The 20,119-nt window shown below is 30.3% G+C and overlaps 3 protein-coding genes across 3 annotated transcripts; 2 read left to right on the top strand and 1 right to left on the bottom strand.

The window, feature by feature from the left end:
* Positions 1-3,692: 3,692 nt before the first annotated feature.
* LOC108856515 (pinoresinol reductase 1) lies at positions 3,693-5,759 on the top strand. The gene is made up of 4 exons (XM_018630338.2): positions 3,693-4,125; positions 4,765-5,005; positions 5,125-5,328; positions 5,495-5,759. The coding sequence occupies exons 1-4, from the start codon at positions 3,778-3,780 to the stop codon at positions 5,653-5,655; spliced, it is 954 nt and encodes a 317-aa protein (XP_018485840.1). The 5' UTR covers positions 3,693-3,777; the 3' UTR covers positions 5,656-5,759.
* Positions 5,760-12,291: 6,532 nt separating this feature from the next.
* Positions 12,292-14,961, top strand: LOC108828425 (plastidal glycolate/glycerate translocator 1, chloroplastic). Its single transcript, XM_018602159.2, has 7 exons — positions 12,292-12,989; positions 13,397-13,658; positions 13,736-13,851; positions 13,931-14,040; positions 14,133-14,310; positions 14,388-14,517; positions 14,600-14,961. Exons 1-7 carry the CDS (start codon positions 12,392-12,394, stop codon positions 14,748-14,750), a joined length of 1,545 nt encoding a protein of 514 aa, XP_018457661.1. The 5' UTR covers positions 12,292-12,391; the 3' UTR covers positions 14,751-14,961.
* A 1,631-nt stretch (positions 14,962-16,592) lies between these two features.
* LOC108853920 (phosphoribulokinase, chloroplastic) lies at positions 16,593-18,759 on the bottom strand. The gene is made up of 5 exons (XM_018627431.1): positions 18,029-18,759; positions 17,625-17,709; positions 17,458-17,542; positions 17,134-17,378; positions 16,593-17,044 (listed from the first exon to the last, which is right to left on the bottom strand). Exons 1-5 carry the CDS (start codon positions 18,562-18,564, stop codon positions 16,793-16,795), a joined length of 1,203 nt encoding a protein of 400 aa, XP_018482933.1. The 5' UTR covers positions 18,565-18,759; the 3' UTR covers positions 16,593-16,792.
* Positions 18,760-20,119: the final 1,360 nt, after the last annotated feature.

Below are 20,119 nucleotides of genomic sequence, written 5' to 3'. Positions count from 1 at the left end.
CTTTTTGCAATTATTATTTTTGTTTAGTCTTTAAAATAAATAAATTACTGTCAAATATTTTATAAAATATAGATTTTAAAAGACTATTTAATAGTAATTTTCCTTTTCTAAAATATATAATGATTCAAAATATATATACTAAAAATAATATTGAAGAAATAATTCTAAATTTTATTTAATAGTGAAAAGTAATTATAAAAATTATTTAATAGTAATTGTTTAGAAACTTTTCTTTTTAAAAGACTTTTACTTTTTTAAATCTCTATTAAATAATAAACAAAAGAAAATTATATCATATTTTTGACACATGTCACCATCTTAAAAATTTATTGACACATATCACAATTATATTAATTAGTAATTTTGAAGAACCAAGCTTTATATAATAAGATATTATTAAATAATTTTTAAAATTTTCTTTTTACTATTAAAAAATTTCAAAATAATTTGTAAATTTTCTTTTTCACAATTAAAGAAATTTCAAAATTTATTTATTTCAAAATTATTTTTTTGTTATCTTATTATATATATTTTATATCATTATAAATTTTAACCTATTTTACAATATTAAAAGGAAAATTACTACCAAATAAATAATTTTTAAAATTTCCCTTTTCCTATTAAATAAATTTCAATTTATTTCAAAATTTGTTTTATTTCAAAGCACACATATCATTATAATTTTTAACCTATTTCATAATATTAAAAAGAAAATTATTATCAAATAATATTTTGCCAATATATTTTGTTTAGGATTTTAAAATAGAAAATTACTCTTAGATAATACTTACAATTACGTTCTAACAAAATTTGTTTTTGTTATTATTTTAGTACATATATTTTTAGATATGAGATAATTTAACACATGTCGCAATCTTAAAAATTTATCAACATATCACGATTATATTAATTAGTAACTTTGAAAAACCAAATTTTATATAATAACATAGAATAATTTTATTAATAAAAGAGAAAAAGGTACGCGAAAATGTTAAGTTTCTAGAAGTCCGTTGTTTAATTAGTTACTTAGACATTCTAGAAGAAAAAAGCGTAGGCATTGCAAATTTTGGAATAATCAGTAAAATGTTTTGGAATAATCTTCAGCTAACAATTCGGGTCAATAAAATCAACTGACTAGTCTCGTGGATACATGCAATCTATGTCTTTTTGAACTTATTTAAAAGAAAATTTCAAGGTCAAAAAGTTTATAACAATATATTTTAATAATAAGAGTTTGTTTTAGAAAAAAACTGATAATTAGATTGTATTAATAGTGATAGATATGTGTTTCACCCCACTTCAAAACCCCGATCTAAAAATCCAACTCGACAGTTCAGAAGTCCATTAAATTTTTTTAAAAGCAATACACTAGCGAAGAACAGTTCCGGGAGACACACTAGATAATAAAAAATTATGCTATTATTAGTAATGAAAAAAAATTAATTTTTTTTATTGGAAACCTTGTTGTTTCGGTTAAATAACACCACAATATTATCAAGTCATTAGCGGATTTTGTGGTCCAGTAGGAGTGGACAAGTCTTGCATACCAACACATTCTAAGTTCGATATTTTTGCTGCAGAAATTATAAATTATATTGTCATGTTTACCACGGTTGCTGCACCTCTCACCCGAAGGTTAGATATATATATATATGTCTTTAATATACCCGGATTTAACCATTTTTCAAAAAATATTATCAAGTCATATTTCCAACCAGCATATAGTTCATGATGAAAATAAATTTGAAGCAAAAAAGAAAGAAAATATTAGTTCGGAAAATGCTTTTCGTGGTGTGTGGGTCATATCATCGACTCTCATCGACTCTTCAACTCAGTTTTCCTTTACATTATACAGTATTTAAAGATATAGAATTTTATAATCTTCGGATATAATTTAATAATCATTCTATTTTTTTTATAATCAATCATATTTTACGGCCACATAGTTTTACCGTCAATTTCAACGGTAGCAAATATCAAATGTTCAGGATTTGATACCGTCAATTTCAACGGTAGCAAATATCAAATGTTCAGGATTTGATAATCAAACAACTTTACGTGTATACAATCAATGAAGACGATTAGGGGGAATTCTTTGTGGCCGTTGAAATTGACTTTCGAAACCATGATGTAATGGGTTGAATACATTTAAATCAAATTTCAAACAAATGATGTAATTAATGCATGTAAGCTCCCAAAAATAATTTCTTAATCCTTTCGGTGGAGAGAAAAATCTACACATGTTTCTATCTTTAAAGTTCATAAAGCTTAACATTCTAAACTTTGATAAAAAAAAAAGCTTAACATTCTAAGCAAATTTTTTTTCGTCAAAAAAAAAAACATTCTAAGCAAATTTTGCCGATATATATTTCCTTAACAGTATAAAACCGCTATCTTGAAAAAACAATATAACTAGGATAAATATAATGTCAAATACATTTTGAACAACAAATTTTAATGCTTTATGTAACTCATAATGTCAACCCTCTATATCAACCTTTTATGTAACAAATTTTTATGGACCATATCAACCCTCTAGAGCTTTGCCTACAATAAACACAACAATCCATTAGATATAGGGGTATTCAATCCGGATATCGGTTCGGTTTTTGGATTTTTCGATATTTCGGTTAGTAAAATACAACTACTATTTTAAATCCATATTTACTTCGGTTCAATTCGGTTTATATACCGTCGGTTTTCCGTTTATTCAGTTTTATACCAAAAACATGATTATTTTGTTTGGGATCATATTATATGAATTTTAGAATCATGTTGTCAACGCATTCGTTTATTAAAAATATTATATTTTTAAATAAAAGAACAAAAAATAAAAAAAGCTTCTACCAGAACTAAAATAAAGCTCTGAATTTTGAGAAAGAAAAAACAAAAAGAAAAACAAAACAGAAGCACAAAAGATTTTTTTCTATTCTTCCAGTTCATCAAAATCATGTTTCTTTGATTGATCGCAAACTCTGTTCGTTTATAGATAAAGAAAATTGTGAAAAATTTCCACTAATTATTGTCCATCAAATTATAATATTTACTTTAGTTTAGTCAATTCTAAAATAAAACAAAAAGATCAAAAATAAGATTAAAAAAATAAGAAGTTTCGGTTTACAAATTAGAGCTTTTTTATTAATGTAAAAAATATTGTAATAGTGATTAGCAAAAGATTAACTTATATAGCAAATAGATTTTCATGCGTCGTTATAATATATACATGTATTTACTTTTGATCGTTTTTGTTCAGATTATTCGGTTTATCGGTTATAAACCAAACCATATCCAAATTCTGCGGTTTTTATAAAAGCACATCCATTCGGTTTGTATGGAATATACCAAAACCAAATAATATTGTCTATTTCGGTTCGATTTGGTACGGTTCTGTTTTACAATATTGAACATATATTATATATTGAAAAAGGTACAGCTTTGTAATTCACATATCACTACTATATTGTTAAAAAAAAACATATCACTACTATATTTGAAATTGAAATATTGTGTCACTAATTGCGGATTACATAACGTCAATTCATTGAAAGGAAACAAATCTATGTTTCTTACATATTATTCATTTATAAGTATCGGCTAAAAAGGTATTATTTTATTATATAGTATAGGCATCATATAAACCTTCAGTAGCTTTACAATGCATACAATAATACATTAGGTGTACACACACACATACATATATGTGCAAATGTACATGTTTCGACCCCTATATACATAAGAAGCGAGACACTTCTAACAAGCACATAGATCGAGAGAAAAATGGGCGAGATCAAAAGCGGCGAGAAAACGCGAGTTTTGGTGGTGGGAGCGACGGGTTACTTGGGGAAGAGAATCGTACGGGCGTTTTTGGCTGAAGGTCACGAGACCTACGTTTTGCAGCGGCCAGAGACTGGTCTCGACATCGAGAAAGTCCAACTCCTTCTCTCCTTCAAGAAACTAGGCGCTCGTCTCGTGGAAGCTTCTTTCTCCGATCACCAAAGCCTCGTATCAGCCGTGAAACTCGTAGACGTCGTTGTCTCCAACATGTCTGGTGTTCACTTCCGTAGCCATAACATCCTTGTCCAGCTCAAGCTTGTTGAAGCCATCAAAGAAGCTGGTAATGTCAAGGTATGACGGTAAAGATTAAGAATGATAGGTAGAGAAACTAGTTGGTCAATCTGTAAATCTTAAAAGTCAAAAACCAAACGATGCGGAGAAACTAAAAGAAAAGGAAAGTCAAATCTTTCAAATATCACTTTTTAAGTTTTCTTCGTAAAATAGCATTCAAAAATTAAAATGACCAAAATATTACATTTTTGTTTTGAAAATTTTAATATTTATCTTTTTGTCTTTAAATATATGAATACATTTCTAGAACTCTACCCTTTAACTCTAAACCCTAAGTTTTAAATTAATTAACTCAAGAATTATAAATGCATATTTATCATTCAATAAAATTTCTTTTGGTCATTTTTCTCTTTATGATGTTATTTTTGTGACAAAAACTTGGTTTAATGCTATTTTGGTCTTTTTTCTCTTAGAAGAATGATAAAATGTTTTTCTGTTTCTTTTTTTTTCACTTTAAGCAATTGTAAAAAAATACATTTCTGTATATATATATATATATATATATGCATGTTATATATCTAGAAATGGCAGCTAATATTTGGAACATAATCAAAGGAACTTTAGTAAAGATATTCATTTTAGTAGTTTGGATGGTTGTGGATTTATCTAAAATAAAAATCTACAAATTAACTATTTCAGCGCTTTTTACCATCTGAATTTGGTATGGATCCACCACGAATGAGAAATGCGTTACCGCCCGGAAGAGAAACGTTCGACCAAAAAATGGAAGTTCGTCAGGCTATTGAAGCTGCTGGAATACCTTACACTTACGTTGTTGGCGCTTGTTTTGCCGCATATTTTGCTGGAAATCTATCTCAGATGGAAACGTTACTCCCTCCCAGAAAAAGAGTTAATATATACGGAGATGGTAATGTAAAAGGTAAAAGCATTACTCCCTCGTAAAAAAATCTTTACTCTTCTCATTATGATATTTACTTGTTAGATTTTAGAGATGAACCCCTGATAAGTTTTCAAAATTTAACGGTTCTATCTTCGTAGTGGTGTTTGCGGATGAAGATGATATTGCGAAATACACTTCCAGAACTCTAAACGACCCACGGACTTTGAACAAAACCGTGTATATCAGGCCTCCGGACAACGTTCTCACACATATCGAATTGGTTCAGATTTGGGAAAAGCTAACCGGAAATGAATTAGAGAAAACTAATATTACTGCAAAAGATTTCCTTTCCAACACTGAACGTAAGTAGGCCCTTTCTCAAAAATAGAAACACCGAACGTAAGTCTAATCATAATGTGACATCGTGTAATATTTTTTAGTTAGACGTGTTTAATAGCCAACGATTTATGCCGATTTAACAATTAACCCCATAAATGGTATTTGATTTTCTTATATATATATACGTAGACATGGAGATTCCACAGCAAGCGGGAATAGGACATTTTTATCATATTTTCTATGAAGGATGTCTAACTGATCATAAAGTGGGAGAAAATGAAGAAGCGTCAAGTCTCTATCCGGATGTGAAGTACAAACGCATGGATGATTACTTAAGAATGTTCCTTTGATGACATTTTGGTTAAATCAGCATATCTACGTTAAAAAAAAAATCAGCATATCTATGATAATATATGCATATCATAAGTTTGAAATTATAATTCACATCCATGTTTTTGATGTTTCTCAAGTATTAAAATATACTCATGATGCAATTATATATATATATATATATATATCTTTAAAGAATAACAACAATATTTCAACAAAACGAAGCAAACTGAATAATAATAATAATTCACAACTTTCAATTTTAAGCCAAAAATCACCAGCTCACAAACACACAATTTCAATCTTCCACTTTTAGTTATATACAAATGAATCTCATATTTTCATTGACCAAAAACTTTTAGTTCCATCGAAAAAGAGTCATTTAATTTCATTAATTATATTTAACACTTTAGATGGGACGGAAATGATTTGGATAATACAAATATAAGAATTTTTGGGTTCCAGTTGAAAATTTAAAGATTAAAGTGGCTTACTTAAAATAGTATAAATTTTCATCTTGATTAAAATAGCTTACTTAAGTATATATGTTCTAAATAAACTTAAAATCATCTTTAAAGGAAGCAAAAACTAAAAATTGTCCAACATAAAAAATAATTTAAACACAAAAATTTAAAGTAATTTCAAACATAATGTTTAAAATTAAACATAAACATAAAAGTAACAGCCATAACAACTCTTGGAAAAATAACATAAAGTAATAGTTTTTTTAGTTATGCTTGTGATTGTTCTCGAGACAATCTTTGTAATGATTCTAATTTTAAAAAATTGGTGATTAAAATTATATATATATATATAATTAAAGTAAAGTTGAAGACATATACAATATGTGTTTGTTATACAAAAGCAAAAAAAATACAACAAAATAATATCATATATGTCTTCTTAAATTTACATATGATTCAGATTTAAAACATTTCTTCCTATGTAAATATATATGTGTGAAAGACCTTCCTAAAAATATGAATACATATATGTTATACTTTTTTGTATTTATTTGAATTGTATGATTCATTTCTAAAAAGTATCATTTATTATGTTTACTTAAAACATATATACTAATTTAATCTATTTTAATCAAAATAAATAATGTACAATTTTTAAGTAAGCCATTTCTAAGGAAACTATTTTAATCTTAAATTTTTAAAATAGGACAAAAATTTTCATAATTGTATTGACCAAAGCAATCTCGATGCCTTCAAAAGTTAGCCATTAAATACAATTAAAAAAATTATCGATTGACCTTTGATAGGAATAAAATTATTTGGTCGAAGTTAATATGAATTTTATTGAGATACTAAGAAAATAATTAAAGAAGGTGAATATTTTTTCTTGTGTTATATTCTATTATTGATATATAGAATAGATATGTAAAATGATATGTAATATGATTTTTGATATTACATCGTAATATTGTCACTACCACCAGTTGTTACATCGCCGACATCGTCATCTCCTCCATCACCGTCGCTATCCATCATTTTATAACCTTTTTCTACTGTCTCTTCTTCTCCTCTCCTAGGGTGATGATTTATTTTTCTCCTCCATCAACTCTACCAAATCTTTTGTAGATCTTATCTTATCATTCACCTCCTAATTTTTATCTTTTGTTATTCCCTTAGCTCCACCTCTGTTCACTTAATGTAAATCGTATCTTATTATTCGTCTCCTAATTTTTCTATTTCACTATTCTATCAGCTCCACTTCCGATCACTCCATAATATGAAAATTGTTTTCTTATATTCTATTTTCTAAACATAGAATAAAAATGTGTTTCAAATTATTATTAATTTTTAACGCTATTTTCTATCAAATTTTATTAATTTCATATTATTTTCATATAATGTTCAGTTTTATTAATTTATGAATGTGAACAGAAGAACCCAATATTCTAATACTATTTTGTGTATGTATAAGCTAAATAAGTGCATGTCAAGATGTGAGAAACCTCACGAATCTGTTACGAATGTCATTTTTAGTGTACAAGTTTGGTCTCTTTAAGCAATACCATTAAGCCATGACATCTTTCTATTACCGAGCATATATGCAAACATGAATTATCTTTTCTAGAAAAACAATAACATCATTGAAACAGAATTAGACATAGATCCTTGTCTTTGGATAATCTGGTATATTTGGAAACCCCGAAATGACAAACTATTTTAGAGAATAGACAGAGATTCATTGGAACTAGTTCGACATGCGGAGAGTGTGTGTCAAGCCTGGTTCAACTCTAATGAAACTGTAACACCACTTCCACAAGAATATAGTATTGAGGAACCCCAAATCTTAATCTTGGGTAATATTTGTATGGTGGATGGATCATGGACTTCCACATCTCCGTTCAGTGGCTGGGGATGAGCTTGGATGGACAGATTGGGGAAAGTACAATTAATGGGGATGAGGAACTATAGACGGCGAGAGTCAGCCTTGCATTCAGGGAAGCACTACATTGGACACTGGAGAGTATGCTCCAGCATTCGACATGTCAGAGCTTTGGTACGGACTGCAAAGATATTTGATCGCGATGATCAAGGAACCTCATGTCTGGCCAAACTCTGCAACTGAATTGGAGAAGATCTTTGCTGATAAGCTTTCTAGATATCAAGATCATTTATTTTTTACGAGCCAAAATGGATTTTATGATTCTTTAGATAGGGATCACGAGGTCTTTTTATAGAGCACTTTGCTATATTAGTTGTTCTATTTCGGTCTGGTTATCTAGACCACCTTAAACTTGAATAATAGAATAGTCGTTCATTGTCAAAGAAAAGTGCACGTCATTGGCCTCCTTGTATGATTTGATAGTAAACAGTGTTGATTTATTACATTGTTTGTTATTCATTTCTTTTGTTTTATAATAGATGATGTTTTAGAAGATATTTTTTGTTAATATTAATGTTAGTTCAAAAAAAGATATTTGTTATTTCAAAATTTATGATATTTGATTTTAATGTTTTTAATTTTATAGAAACTATGTTACCAATTGGATTTTGTATTCATTTCTATAATTAATGGAAAATATTTTAAATATCTTTTAAGTAAATTTTATGTGCATCAAAGGAAAACATTATAACTAGTGACTTTAACTTTAATTTCTATCTACAACCATTTAAGTTACCAATCATACTTTAATTAGTTTTTAAAGCTAAAATCAATAAAATAAAAAATGGTTGTAGAAGCCTTATTTTCTAAAACAAAAAAAAAATATGGTTGTAGGAAACTATTTCCTTTTTAAAATATTGATGTATGAATATATTTTCTTTTCATCATTTCTTTTATTTAATTTTTACAGTTACATTAGATACAATTACATCAAAAAATTATACAGTCTAAATTCTATAGTAAATTTTCTACACTTACAATCCAACCAATCGGTCCCAATATATTGTGAAACAAAGAGAGTATAGTTATAAATAGTTTAGTTTCATTGTTGTCAAAAAAAAATTATAAAATTAAAGGGGATAACCAGATTAATCTTGGACTAAATATTATTAATTTATAATGTAAATCAATGTTATATCTTTTACTAGATATGAGCCCGTTGCGTTACAACGGTTTTGTTTGATGTTTTAATTTAATAGAAAACATAAAATAATAATCATTTTATTATAGTTTTATGATTGATTTACATATGTTGCATGAGATTTATTTTATAACTAAAAATAATTTTCATACATAAGTTCAAGTTCAAATTTGTATTTTATAATAATGGTACATAGATGAATTGTTATCAAACTTTCTACTTGATTAGAAAAAAACATTATACCTAAATTTTTGAATTGAACCCAACCTAAAATAAAAAACTGAATGAAAAATAAGAAAAACTGAAAGTCGAATAACGCCAATCAAGTAAATGATAATATTATACATTTTCTTATGTACTAATCTAATGTTTTATTAAATAATTTTTAAAATTTTTATTTTGCAAGAGTTTTTTAAGAAAGGAAAAATTTTCTATTTTATAAATATTCTTTTTATTTACAATAAAAAATAAAAAATAATATTAAATACTCCTTTACATTTTTGATTAGGATTTTAGAAATAGAAAATTACTGTTATATAACCTTATACAATTATCTTGTCTTTAGAATTTTAGAAATAAATAAATTTCTATGAAATAATTATTTGTAGTTACTAATCAATAATTTTAAAATTACTCTTTTTACAATTTCTACCAATACTAATTTTAACACTTCTTTTTTAAATTAATAATTTTAGTATCATGTTCACCATCAATAACTTAATAAATTTAGATAGTACCTTGTTCGAAAGTCGGAAACAGAATCAAAATCATTGTTCAAATAGAATTTTGTTCCAGATGATGCCAACAAATAAATTGCATTCAGCAAAACACTTGTCATGATAAGAACAATATTTTTACTTTCCACAACACGATATTTATCTTCAAATAATTATGCTTGTTCAGCCCATAGTATTGCTTGTATCTCAATTCCTCTGTTTAAGATAGAATATTTAATGTAAAAGAGAAATAAAACATAAAAAACGAAATTTGTTAATAGAATTGGAACTGAAATATACCTTCCTAACAATAAAGTTAGAATAACTCTTCGGAGGACATGTTTAGTCCGACTACGAACATCTGATTTCTCCATGTTCTTGATATATCCGATCATATCTGTAACAAAAGCATGTTATATAATAGGATTATTTCAAGGAAAATTAATTAAAAATAGGTAATAAGTTGAAAGAAATATACAAAAGGGGAGATATATAAAGAAATAACTGACCAAAAAAATTTTACCATATAAATCGTATGTTGAGTCTTTCAGGTGATCTAAATCTTCATAATTTAGGAATCGAAAATTTTCAGGCGGTATTTGAGATATTTGTTGAACCTCACATGCAACTGATGTTCTCTCTGTCAATCTTATTTGAAATTTATGATCTGAACTCTATAGTTTTTATTGCAATCTTGCACATTAAAGTTGCAGATTCCAATGACGGCTCCTTCACGTAATCCTTCTCCAAACTTTTTAATAAGAGAATGATGCACATAACCTTGAATAGTATTTTTCTATATAATAAACAAATTATTTTTAATAATAAAATTATATAAGATTAAAACTAAAAAAGTAAAAAAAAATTAACCTTCTCATCGAGTAGGAGAAAATTCATTCCCATAAGCTCATTATTCTTATTTAAATTTCTGGCCTCCCACTTTCTAGAGTTAAATAACTTGCTGAAGTCATTATTTTTTGAAAATTCCTGGTAAATAGTCATAATAAATAAGAATAGTTGAAACACACAGAAATAATAAGCATAACATCGTCACCCAACACAACATAAATAAACGTATTATATAAGCATAATCACAACTAAAAGTCATAAAAATAGGACGAACACAACAATAACCATAATCACAACTAAACATATTAAAGAAGGACATGCCAAGTTCGGGATATAAAACCTAACCTTGTATATTTCTTAAAGTGACACTTATTTTTGGTTGTCTGAACAAATATGAGAGAGCTTAGTTCTATATACAGATGTGAATAATCATTGTTCCTCCTGGGTTATGATCTTTTTAATTAGGGTTTGAATTAAGTAAAATTAACATTAAACACTCTTTGACTTAAAAAAAAAGGAAAATTAGCATTTAATATTTCTTTATAGTTTTTTTTTTAATTTCTTTCATAGTTATATTTACTTTTACTTTTTTAAATCGTTTTTATATGTAAATATTTTTTTGGGTTATGAGCTTCTTAATTAGGATTTGAATACATGAAAATTAGCATTAAAAACCTTTTTTCTTTTCTATATAATAATATTTTTTTTGGTTTATGACCTTTTTAACTAAGATTTTAATAAAATAAAATTAGCATTAATCAGCCTTTTACATTTTTGGTTTTATAATAATTTTTTTTAAATCGTTTTTAGATGACAATTTTTTTTGTTGGTTATGACCTTTTCAATTAGGATTTGAATAAAGGAAAATTAGCATTATTTAATATTTCTTAGCAGTTTTTTATTTTTTTCATAGTTATCTTTACTTTTATTTACTTTTACTTTTTTTAAATCGTTTTATATGAAAATATTTTTTTTGGGTTATGAACTTCTTAATTATGATTTGAATACAGGAAAATTAGCATTAAAAAGTCTTTTACATATTTATTTTCTATATAATAATATTTTTTTGGGTTTATGACCTTTTTAACTAAGCTTTGAATAAAAGAAAATTAGCATTAATCAGCCTTTTATATTTTTGGTTTAATAATAATTGTTTTTTTTATAAATCGTTTTTAAATGACAATTTTTTTTGTTATGACTTTTTAAATTAGAAGTTGAATAAAGGAAAATTAGCATTATTAAACAGTCTTTTAAATATTTTTGGTTTAATCTTTAAAAAAGATAAGATTGATTTTATTTACTTATATGTATTTTAACACATGTCACAATCTTAAAGTTATAACTGCCACATGTCGCGGTCGTGTTAATTAGTAACTTTGAAGAACCAAGCTATATAAAATTTCGTTTTCAAAATTGTTTACATATTAAACTGTTTAATATATTATTATTTAATTAAAATAGAGAACCCGGAAAAAAAAACTCAGTACAAGTGGGAGAAGAGAGACAAAAGTCGCTCATCTCTTTATTGGTAGAACCTTCTCTCTTGTCCATACAAAGTCTCGTAATCCAATTCGCTTCATTAAACGAAGATGAATAAGACTATGATGTGTTGTCCCGCAGAATCACAGCCACGTCGTCTCCACCTCCATGGCTACTCCTTTAGTCACCCCTCTCTTCTCAGCTTTAGCTCTTTCTTCATCAAGAAACCGACATCCTTGTCCCAAGATCCTATTCCAATCGAAAAATGAGAAGAGTTCCGATTCTAATGCAACCCAGAAGCTAAATCTATCAAGAACACGTAAAACCGATGGACAGAGTACGAGGTTTATGCAAATGGGTACTCGAGAGATGAGCTTTGGGAGAAAACTTTCAACTCAAGCAATGGATGGTGCAGGAACAGGAAACACGTCAACAACGATCTCTCGTAAGGTGTTTGCGACAACGCACTTGTTGGTGTCGCTTGGGATCATACTTGCGGCAGACCGGTTCTTGAAACAGGCTTTTGTAGCAGCTTCCATCAAGTTCCCTAGCGCTCTGTTCGGGATGTTCTGTATTTTCTCTGTTCTCATGATATTAGACTCCGTTGTTCCCGCTGCTGCGACCGGTATGATGAATTTCTTCGAGCCAGCGTTTCTGTTCATCCAGAGATGGCTTCCTTTGTTCTACGTCCCTTCTCTTGTTGTTCTCCCTCTCTCCGTCAGAGATATTCCTGCTGCTTCAGGGGTTAAAATCTGCTACATTGTAGGTATATAAATAACCATTCTCTTGTTCTTCTTCTAGCTTTCACAGTATTGTTTTTGTAACAATCCGCTCGTGGGAATATCCCGCCCCATAACCCCTAATCTGTGAACCCTCACTCATTCCCCAAGTAGGTTATTGGTGCGCTTGGCGTTACTCGAAGACCTCACTCTTTAACAACCTTCTCACAGGACGAGTTGTCACCAATTAATCTGCAATTGGTGATAGCTTATCATGTGAAGAGTTGTTGAAAGGTGAAGTTTGGGGTTCGAGTAACTTCAAGACTCACAGGTGAGGGATTAGGGTTGCCACAGTTTTGTTCATTCTATTATGTTTTGTTTAAACCTCTAGAGCCTAGTTGTATATGCAGGGGGGACTAAAGTGTATCTAATGTTTTATCAAATGCGTGGACAGCTGGTGGATGGTTGGCGTCTCTTTGTGTAGCAGGTTTCACAGCTATAGCAGTGAGAAAAATGGTGAAAACCGAGATGACGGAAGCTGAGCCTATGTCAAAACCTTCACCATTTTCAACACTTGAGCTATGGAGTTGGAGTGGGATCTTTGTTGTGTCCTTTGTTGGTGCTCTGTTTTACCCTACTTCGCTGGGGACAAGTGCAAGAACTTGTCTCCCTTTCCTTCTTTCTTCTACTGTTCTAGGTTACATTGTGGGATCAGGGTAATATTCGAATCCCATTGTCAAGTATCTCTCTCTTGATGTTATGTTCTCATTGTCTTGTCTTTCTTTTCTTCAAGGTTGCCATCTTCTGTCAAGAAAGTTTTCCATCCGATAATCTGCTGCGCGCTATCTTCAGTACTCGCTGCTCTAGCTTTCGGGTATGCTTCAGGATCTGGACTTGATCCTGTTTTAGGTAAAGTCACACAAGCAATAGAGAAACCCTTTTAAAGAATCTAAAACAGAATGTAAAACTAGTCTTTAAATGGATGCAGGAAACTACCTAACCAACGTAGCATCGGATCCTGGTGCCGGTGACATACTAATGGGTTTTCTTGGCTCTGTCATCCTCTCTTTCGCTTTCTCCATGTTTAAACAAAGAAAGGTAAAAAAAAAAAACAACAACAAAAATGTTATGTTTTGCATTAGTAATCTAGTAACAATCTGTTCTTATTTTTTTTATATATATGTCTTCAGCTCGTGAAGAGGCATGCAGCTGAGATTTTCACATCTGTGATTGTTTCAACGGTATTCTCGCTCTACTCCACTGCTCTTGTCGGACGTTTAGTCGGTTTAGAACCATCTTTAACGGTGTCAATATTACCACGCTGCATCACGGTTGCATTGGCCCTTAGCATTGTATCACTCTTTGAAGGTGTAAAAAATAAATACTGTTCCATCTCAGAGTTTTATTAAAGAACATTTACTAACGACTTTCTTGGACATTTTCAGGAACCAATTCGTCTCTTACAGCGGCTGTAGTCGTTGTGACTGGTCTTATTGGAGCTAACTTCGTACAAGTTGTTCTTGACAAACTGCGTTTACGTGATCCAATTGCTCGGGGAATCGCAACTGCTTCTAGGTGATTCCTTTACAGATTCTCTTTCACGTTTTGAATCAAAGTTAGGCAAAACCTGAACTTTATTGTTTTTTTTAATGGACAGTGCTCATGGGCTTGGAACAGCAGCTTTGTCGGCTAAGGAGCCAGAGGCTCTTCCCTTTTGTGCGATTGCTTATGCCCTCACCGGAATCTTCGGATCCTTACTCTGTTCTGTCCCTGCGGTCAGGCAAAGTTTGCTGGCTGTCGTAGGCTGAGGGGGTTGATGATGTTGCGACACACAACTGGGGGTCTCAGAATCCGGCAAGTTACTTTTGTAAATGTTAATGACTTTGTAATGGAAACCAAATATATGTAAAGTTTTTTTTCCAACTAAAGTTATTTTGTGTATTCTTTGTAAATCATATTTGTGTTTTCTGTGATTATATTTGTGTAAATATTTCTTTTTAAAAAGTTCAGTAAAAAATTTTGATAGTTATATTGAATTTGTGATTTTTCATAACTATAAACACTTCTATCATAGTCATTTCATATATTAATTGTACTTTATTTCTAACAGCTATAAATTTTTTTTTCTTAAATAAAAAAATAATATTATTTTTGATCCACGTTTTCAAAGTGCAAATTTATTTGCCGAAAGAAATTAAATTTATTGAATATAAATTTATATTTCTGACTATTTATTTACATTTAAATGTTACAAAGAAAGCATTATATATGTGAATATTATAATAGGTTTAACGTTTTAATAAAAATAATTTTGATGATGAAATATATAATCAGGTTTAAATAAAATCAGAATATTGTGGTATTTATTAGCATTTTGAATTATTCACGCAATTAAATATTCGTACTCGAAAAACCAATATAGAATCTATCCCATAAGTCTAGGCTTCGAATCTGATTAAATTGGACCTATATATATTAAAATATTAATTTATTATATTTATCCAAATTTTGCTAAATTTAATTTATGATATAGTTTTAGTATATTTTCATATATGATATGAATCCACGGCACCAGTGGTAAATCTAGTGATCTACATTGAATTCATCTTAGATTTTGAATTAAATTATAAAATTTCTATTTAGAAATCCCATACGATTAAAAATCCATCAAATTTTTATTTATCCGTGATTTTGTAATGGTTGACCCGAAAAGTTGAGATAAATTTAATTATTTTTTAATTATTTAATTTCATGATAATTATTATTTATCGGCAAAATCCTAATTTTGTAGATATATTAGTTAAATAAATTTGTATTTCATGAATTGAAATAAAAATCTAATTATTTTTATTTTATATTAACTTTTTCAATGGTAAATAATATTATATTAATTATTTATTTTATTAAAAGGTCAGGGTTAGTAAATATAAAGCATAAACTTAGATTTTAAATATTAGTAGTCATAATAGTAAGAATAAAGGTGGTTATTAATTTGGATTAATTAATGTATTATTGTTGATTAATAACATATATTTTCCGTAACAAAATGTGCACATATTTTCAAAAAAAAAGTGCTGTAATTATTATACATATTTAAATCGACATATATCAATAATTTATTTGTACATTTTCATAAATGTTGCAGTTATGGATCTTAGAATATAGGAATTAAAGGAAAACTGTTATAAAATATTTGGTTTTTTTCTAATAAGCTCCGACCATTATGGAGTTAAAAGGTGGTTACAAAATATTTATTTAGATTCAGTTATAGAATATATGGTTTTTTATTATGGAAAAAGTAATTGTTGGACATAACCCCATATCAATTCGACATGTTGAATAATTAATAGTATTGATATATCAAGTATGGGGTTTAGATTTTCAGAAGAATCATAATTTCTTGCAGTTTATAGGATGGAAGTTTTCGGAGGTTTTAACGTACTGTCGTTCGTTGTGGTCGTGTGTTGTAGAGAAAGCATGTCTATTAAAGATGTCATACATGCAAACCCGTTCGTTGATCCAAGTGTTATGAGAAAAATTACATCTTCGAATTGGTTTTATATTCGTTTTGCTGGCATTTGATTAGTTGATCATCTTATAATAGAATCTATATTATAAGATGATACAATCGTTAACTTTGACCAGTCTCAGAAAAAAAAAACTTTTGCTCTGCTAATAAATTCTCTACATTACAGGCTTTTCTTTTTATATCTCCACACAAATTACAAAACAAGCAACACCGTCCTTTTCGCCATGAAAATCCGCGGGAAACAAGGCTTAAAGAAAGAAAGAAAGAAAGAAGAAACAACCAATGGGTTTATCGACGCGTTCTGTTTTGCTTATATTTGCTTTAGGCTTTAGCAGCTTCTGAAGGAGCAGTGGCTTTGTTGGCAATGAGCTGCTCATAGAGATCTCTGATCTTCAATCCAACAATGGTCTGGAAAAGACCAGTTCCATTGTTGCTACCAGGGAAGTCAGCATGTTTGAGCATTTGTTGAGTCACTTCACCGTAGAATTTGGTCGAGAGGTTGCTCAGATGGCTCTCCACGTATATTAGCTCGTCAAGTCTATCGAATTGCCCATCCATCTCCACAACCGAAACCTAAAACAAAGAGAGAGAGAACATATGCTCAAACCAAGAGGCAAAGATAATAAACTCATTCTGCAACCTAAAGAGACAAATGAACGCACCTCATTGTCGAAGTAGGAATCAGGTTGGTAGTTGAAATTGATGCCAGGATACGAGCAGGTGAGTTTGCGACCACAGGGGATCCACGAGATGGTAGAACCTTCATCGAATAGGTAAACCGGGCTGAAGTACTTAACACCTTCCTTCATTATCAGCCTCACTCTCAACACTTTGCCTTCATTGTCATCTGGAATTAACTGTGTTGGGAGAACTTCTATTACCGCATCCGCGTACTGCTTTTGCGGGTCTGTAATATGTCATTCATAGATTGCTAAACCATATCAGTCAATATTCTAGGAAATTGAAAACCAAAACTATAATTATACCGATGAATGCATCGAAATCGGGCTTTCGTGCTTCAATACTTGCTTTGATGCTCTCTAAACTGTGACCTCTCTCAGCCATGTCCCTCTATTGTCATCAAACCGTTACAATTGACAGTCGAGTGAAATTGTGTATATGCATATCATATGAAATAGATAGAGAGACACACCTGGATTTTCCAAGCAAATTTGACCTCATTGCTAATGTCTAGGTAGATACTGAAGTCCAACAAGTCTCTTACTCTCTCATCAAACCTTCACAAGTAGGTAAAACATTATTATTAAAATATTGTAATGAGTAATTATTAAAATATTGTAATGAGTATGACCGTAACTAATAGACTTAAATATTCGGATAACATTATTATTTTTTGTCAAAATACAAGACTAGGTTATATATCTAATAAGTCATGCAAAGGTTAAAAGATCCATTTCTGATACTGGTTCGTATATTATATATCTAATAAGTCTAAGATTCCTAATTATCCAAATTCCGACAATAAAAGAGACTTCCAAACTCGAAACTGATGCAGTTTGTCTGAGAGACAAAACAGAGAGTATGAGTAAAACTTACATTGGATGAAGACCTTCGATGACGAGAATCTTGGGAGGCTGAATAAGCTCAGGTGCGTCAAGAAGTCCAGTGACGTGATTATAAATAGGTTTCTCGACGGCGATACCACTCTTAAGAGCTTTGACTTGCTCATACATGAGATCAAAGTCATTGGCGCGTGGGTCCAAAGCGGTGACTCCTTTCTCTTTGCGACCGGTTCTGTCCAAAGAATGGTAATCATCGAGACAGATCACGGTGGTCATGTCACTGATGAGTGTGTTGGAGTCAGGGTTCCCTCCTTTCGGTGGCTCGGCGGCTCCACCGAAGACACTTGTCAGCCTCCGCATGAAAGTACTTTTGCCGCATCCGGAGTCGGCAGCGAGTCCGATCACGACGGTTTGTTGTGCAGCGCAAGTGATGATGGTGTTGAATCTACGGTTGGTTTGACGACGGTAGAAGAAGACTTGTTTTGAGGAGGAGGAGGTGGAAGAAGGGGAAGAGGTTAAGAAATGAGTTGAGTTAAGAGCTTGTGTTGAGTAGATTGTTGAGACAGCCATTGTTGTTTGATGTTTGGTTCCTCTTCCTCTTCTTCTCCGCCTAAGCACTCTGTTTTGAGTGATGAGGATTAGGATAGAATGAGAGAATGTGGGTAACGATTTTTGATTTTATGGGTTATTGTGTGGTGACATAAAAGATGTTATTTTCTTGAAATAAAAATAAAATGAGGAATGAGAGGAGGAAAATGGGTCTATAGGAAACAAATGGCAATTTGTAAAGAAGAAAATGAGTTTTGCTGTGACTGGATGTGGTTGTGTAATGAGTGGCTCATGTTTTGATTTTCTGAATTAAACTATACTTTGTGATGTTGTTTCAGATAAGTCTTTAGATTATTTGCTAAGATAATTATTGATAAGTAAACCATTTCTAGCCTCAGGAAACAAGCATCATCTATCTTTACTTCATGGTTTCTTTTGGTATGTCTTAAGTTTAGATTTGCATAATGGTATTTGTTTTCGATTAAATGATTAAAAGATTATTGGATATTTGAAGTTTCGGAAATTCGGAGAGTGGAGTTGTGATGAAGTGATAAAACTAGAACGAGAGACACATGGTGGTTATTTGCTTGTTTTTTGGGTTTCGGATATTTGTATTGACACGTGAGAAACTCTAATTGGACGAATACGGATTAGGTGTTTATGGTCTGAAGTTGAATGAGAGAATGTATTTTGGGGGTCCATTGATACGTCCCCTATATGGCTATATTCCCTTAAGCTTCGACTCTGAATGGTCTTACGTTTTTTCATTTAGCATTAGTCCAAGATTTTCTCCTTGAGACTCTTTCTTAACAAAAGTCTTTGAAGCATTGAACCACCATTTAGCAAAGACGAGAATGACGAGAATTGAAACCACCACATTTTTGATATGCATGCATTTCACCGTGCCTTGTAATTTCAAATACGAACATTATAAAGGGTCAACGAAATTAAAAAAATAGGAGAATTAAGCAAGTGTAAATACCATTCAACCATGTGATTTCTTTTGCAAATAGCATTCAGACTGAAACGAGTGTCAAGCAGTAGTTTATGGTGCTATGGTTTTGTCTTAATGATTCACTTAGTCTAGAAAATATAACAATATAAACACATTAGAAAGAGCTTCTAAAAACCAACTAAAGTTATACTATAATGACTAAAAAGTCAACATTCACAATCAATAATTTCATGACATTTCAGAAGTTTTCATTTGTATTTTTTGCTGATTTACAAGTAAAATTTCTTTTTTACAAGTAACGGTTTGCTGTTTAGTCCTCAACGTTGATTTCCTTTTTGCTCTAAACAGATTGTCTGTCTCAGTTGTTTGACTGGAGAATGAGTGCGCAACCTCCGGCTACTTTAATGCTCATATGCGGTCCTACTACACTGGAAATGTTATCTGAATCTCTTTTCCTCATATGCGATGAGGGGTTCACCATTCTCGTGGCACATCCTGGACGAAAACCCGGTTCAGCACATCTCTGGAAAAGCTTCCTTTCACTTGTTTCTAGAGATTGGATCTGGGAAAGCTTCCTAGGTGGTTTTCCTCTCTCTCTCTCTCTCTCTGATTGTAGCAACT

Source organism: Raphanus sativus, chromosome 1, assembly GCF_000801105.2.
Source record: "Raphanus sativus cultivar WK10039 chromosome 1, ASM80110v3, whole genome shotgun sequence".
Taxonomy (NCBI): domain Eukaryota; kingdom Viridiplantae; phylum Streptophyta; class Magnoliopsida; order Brassicales; family Brassicaceae; genus Raphanus; species Raphanus sativus.
The sequence above is the reverse complement of the archived record's forward strand: the minus strand, read 5'-3'. Positions and strand labels throughout refer to the sequence as shown.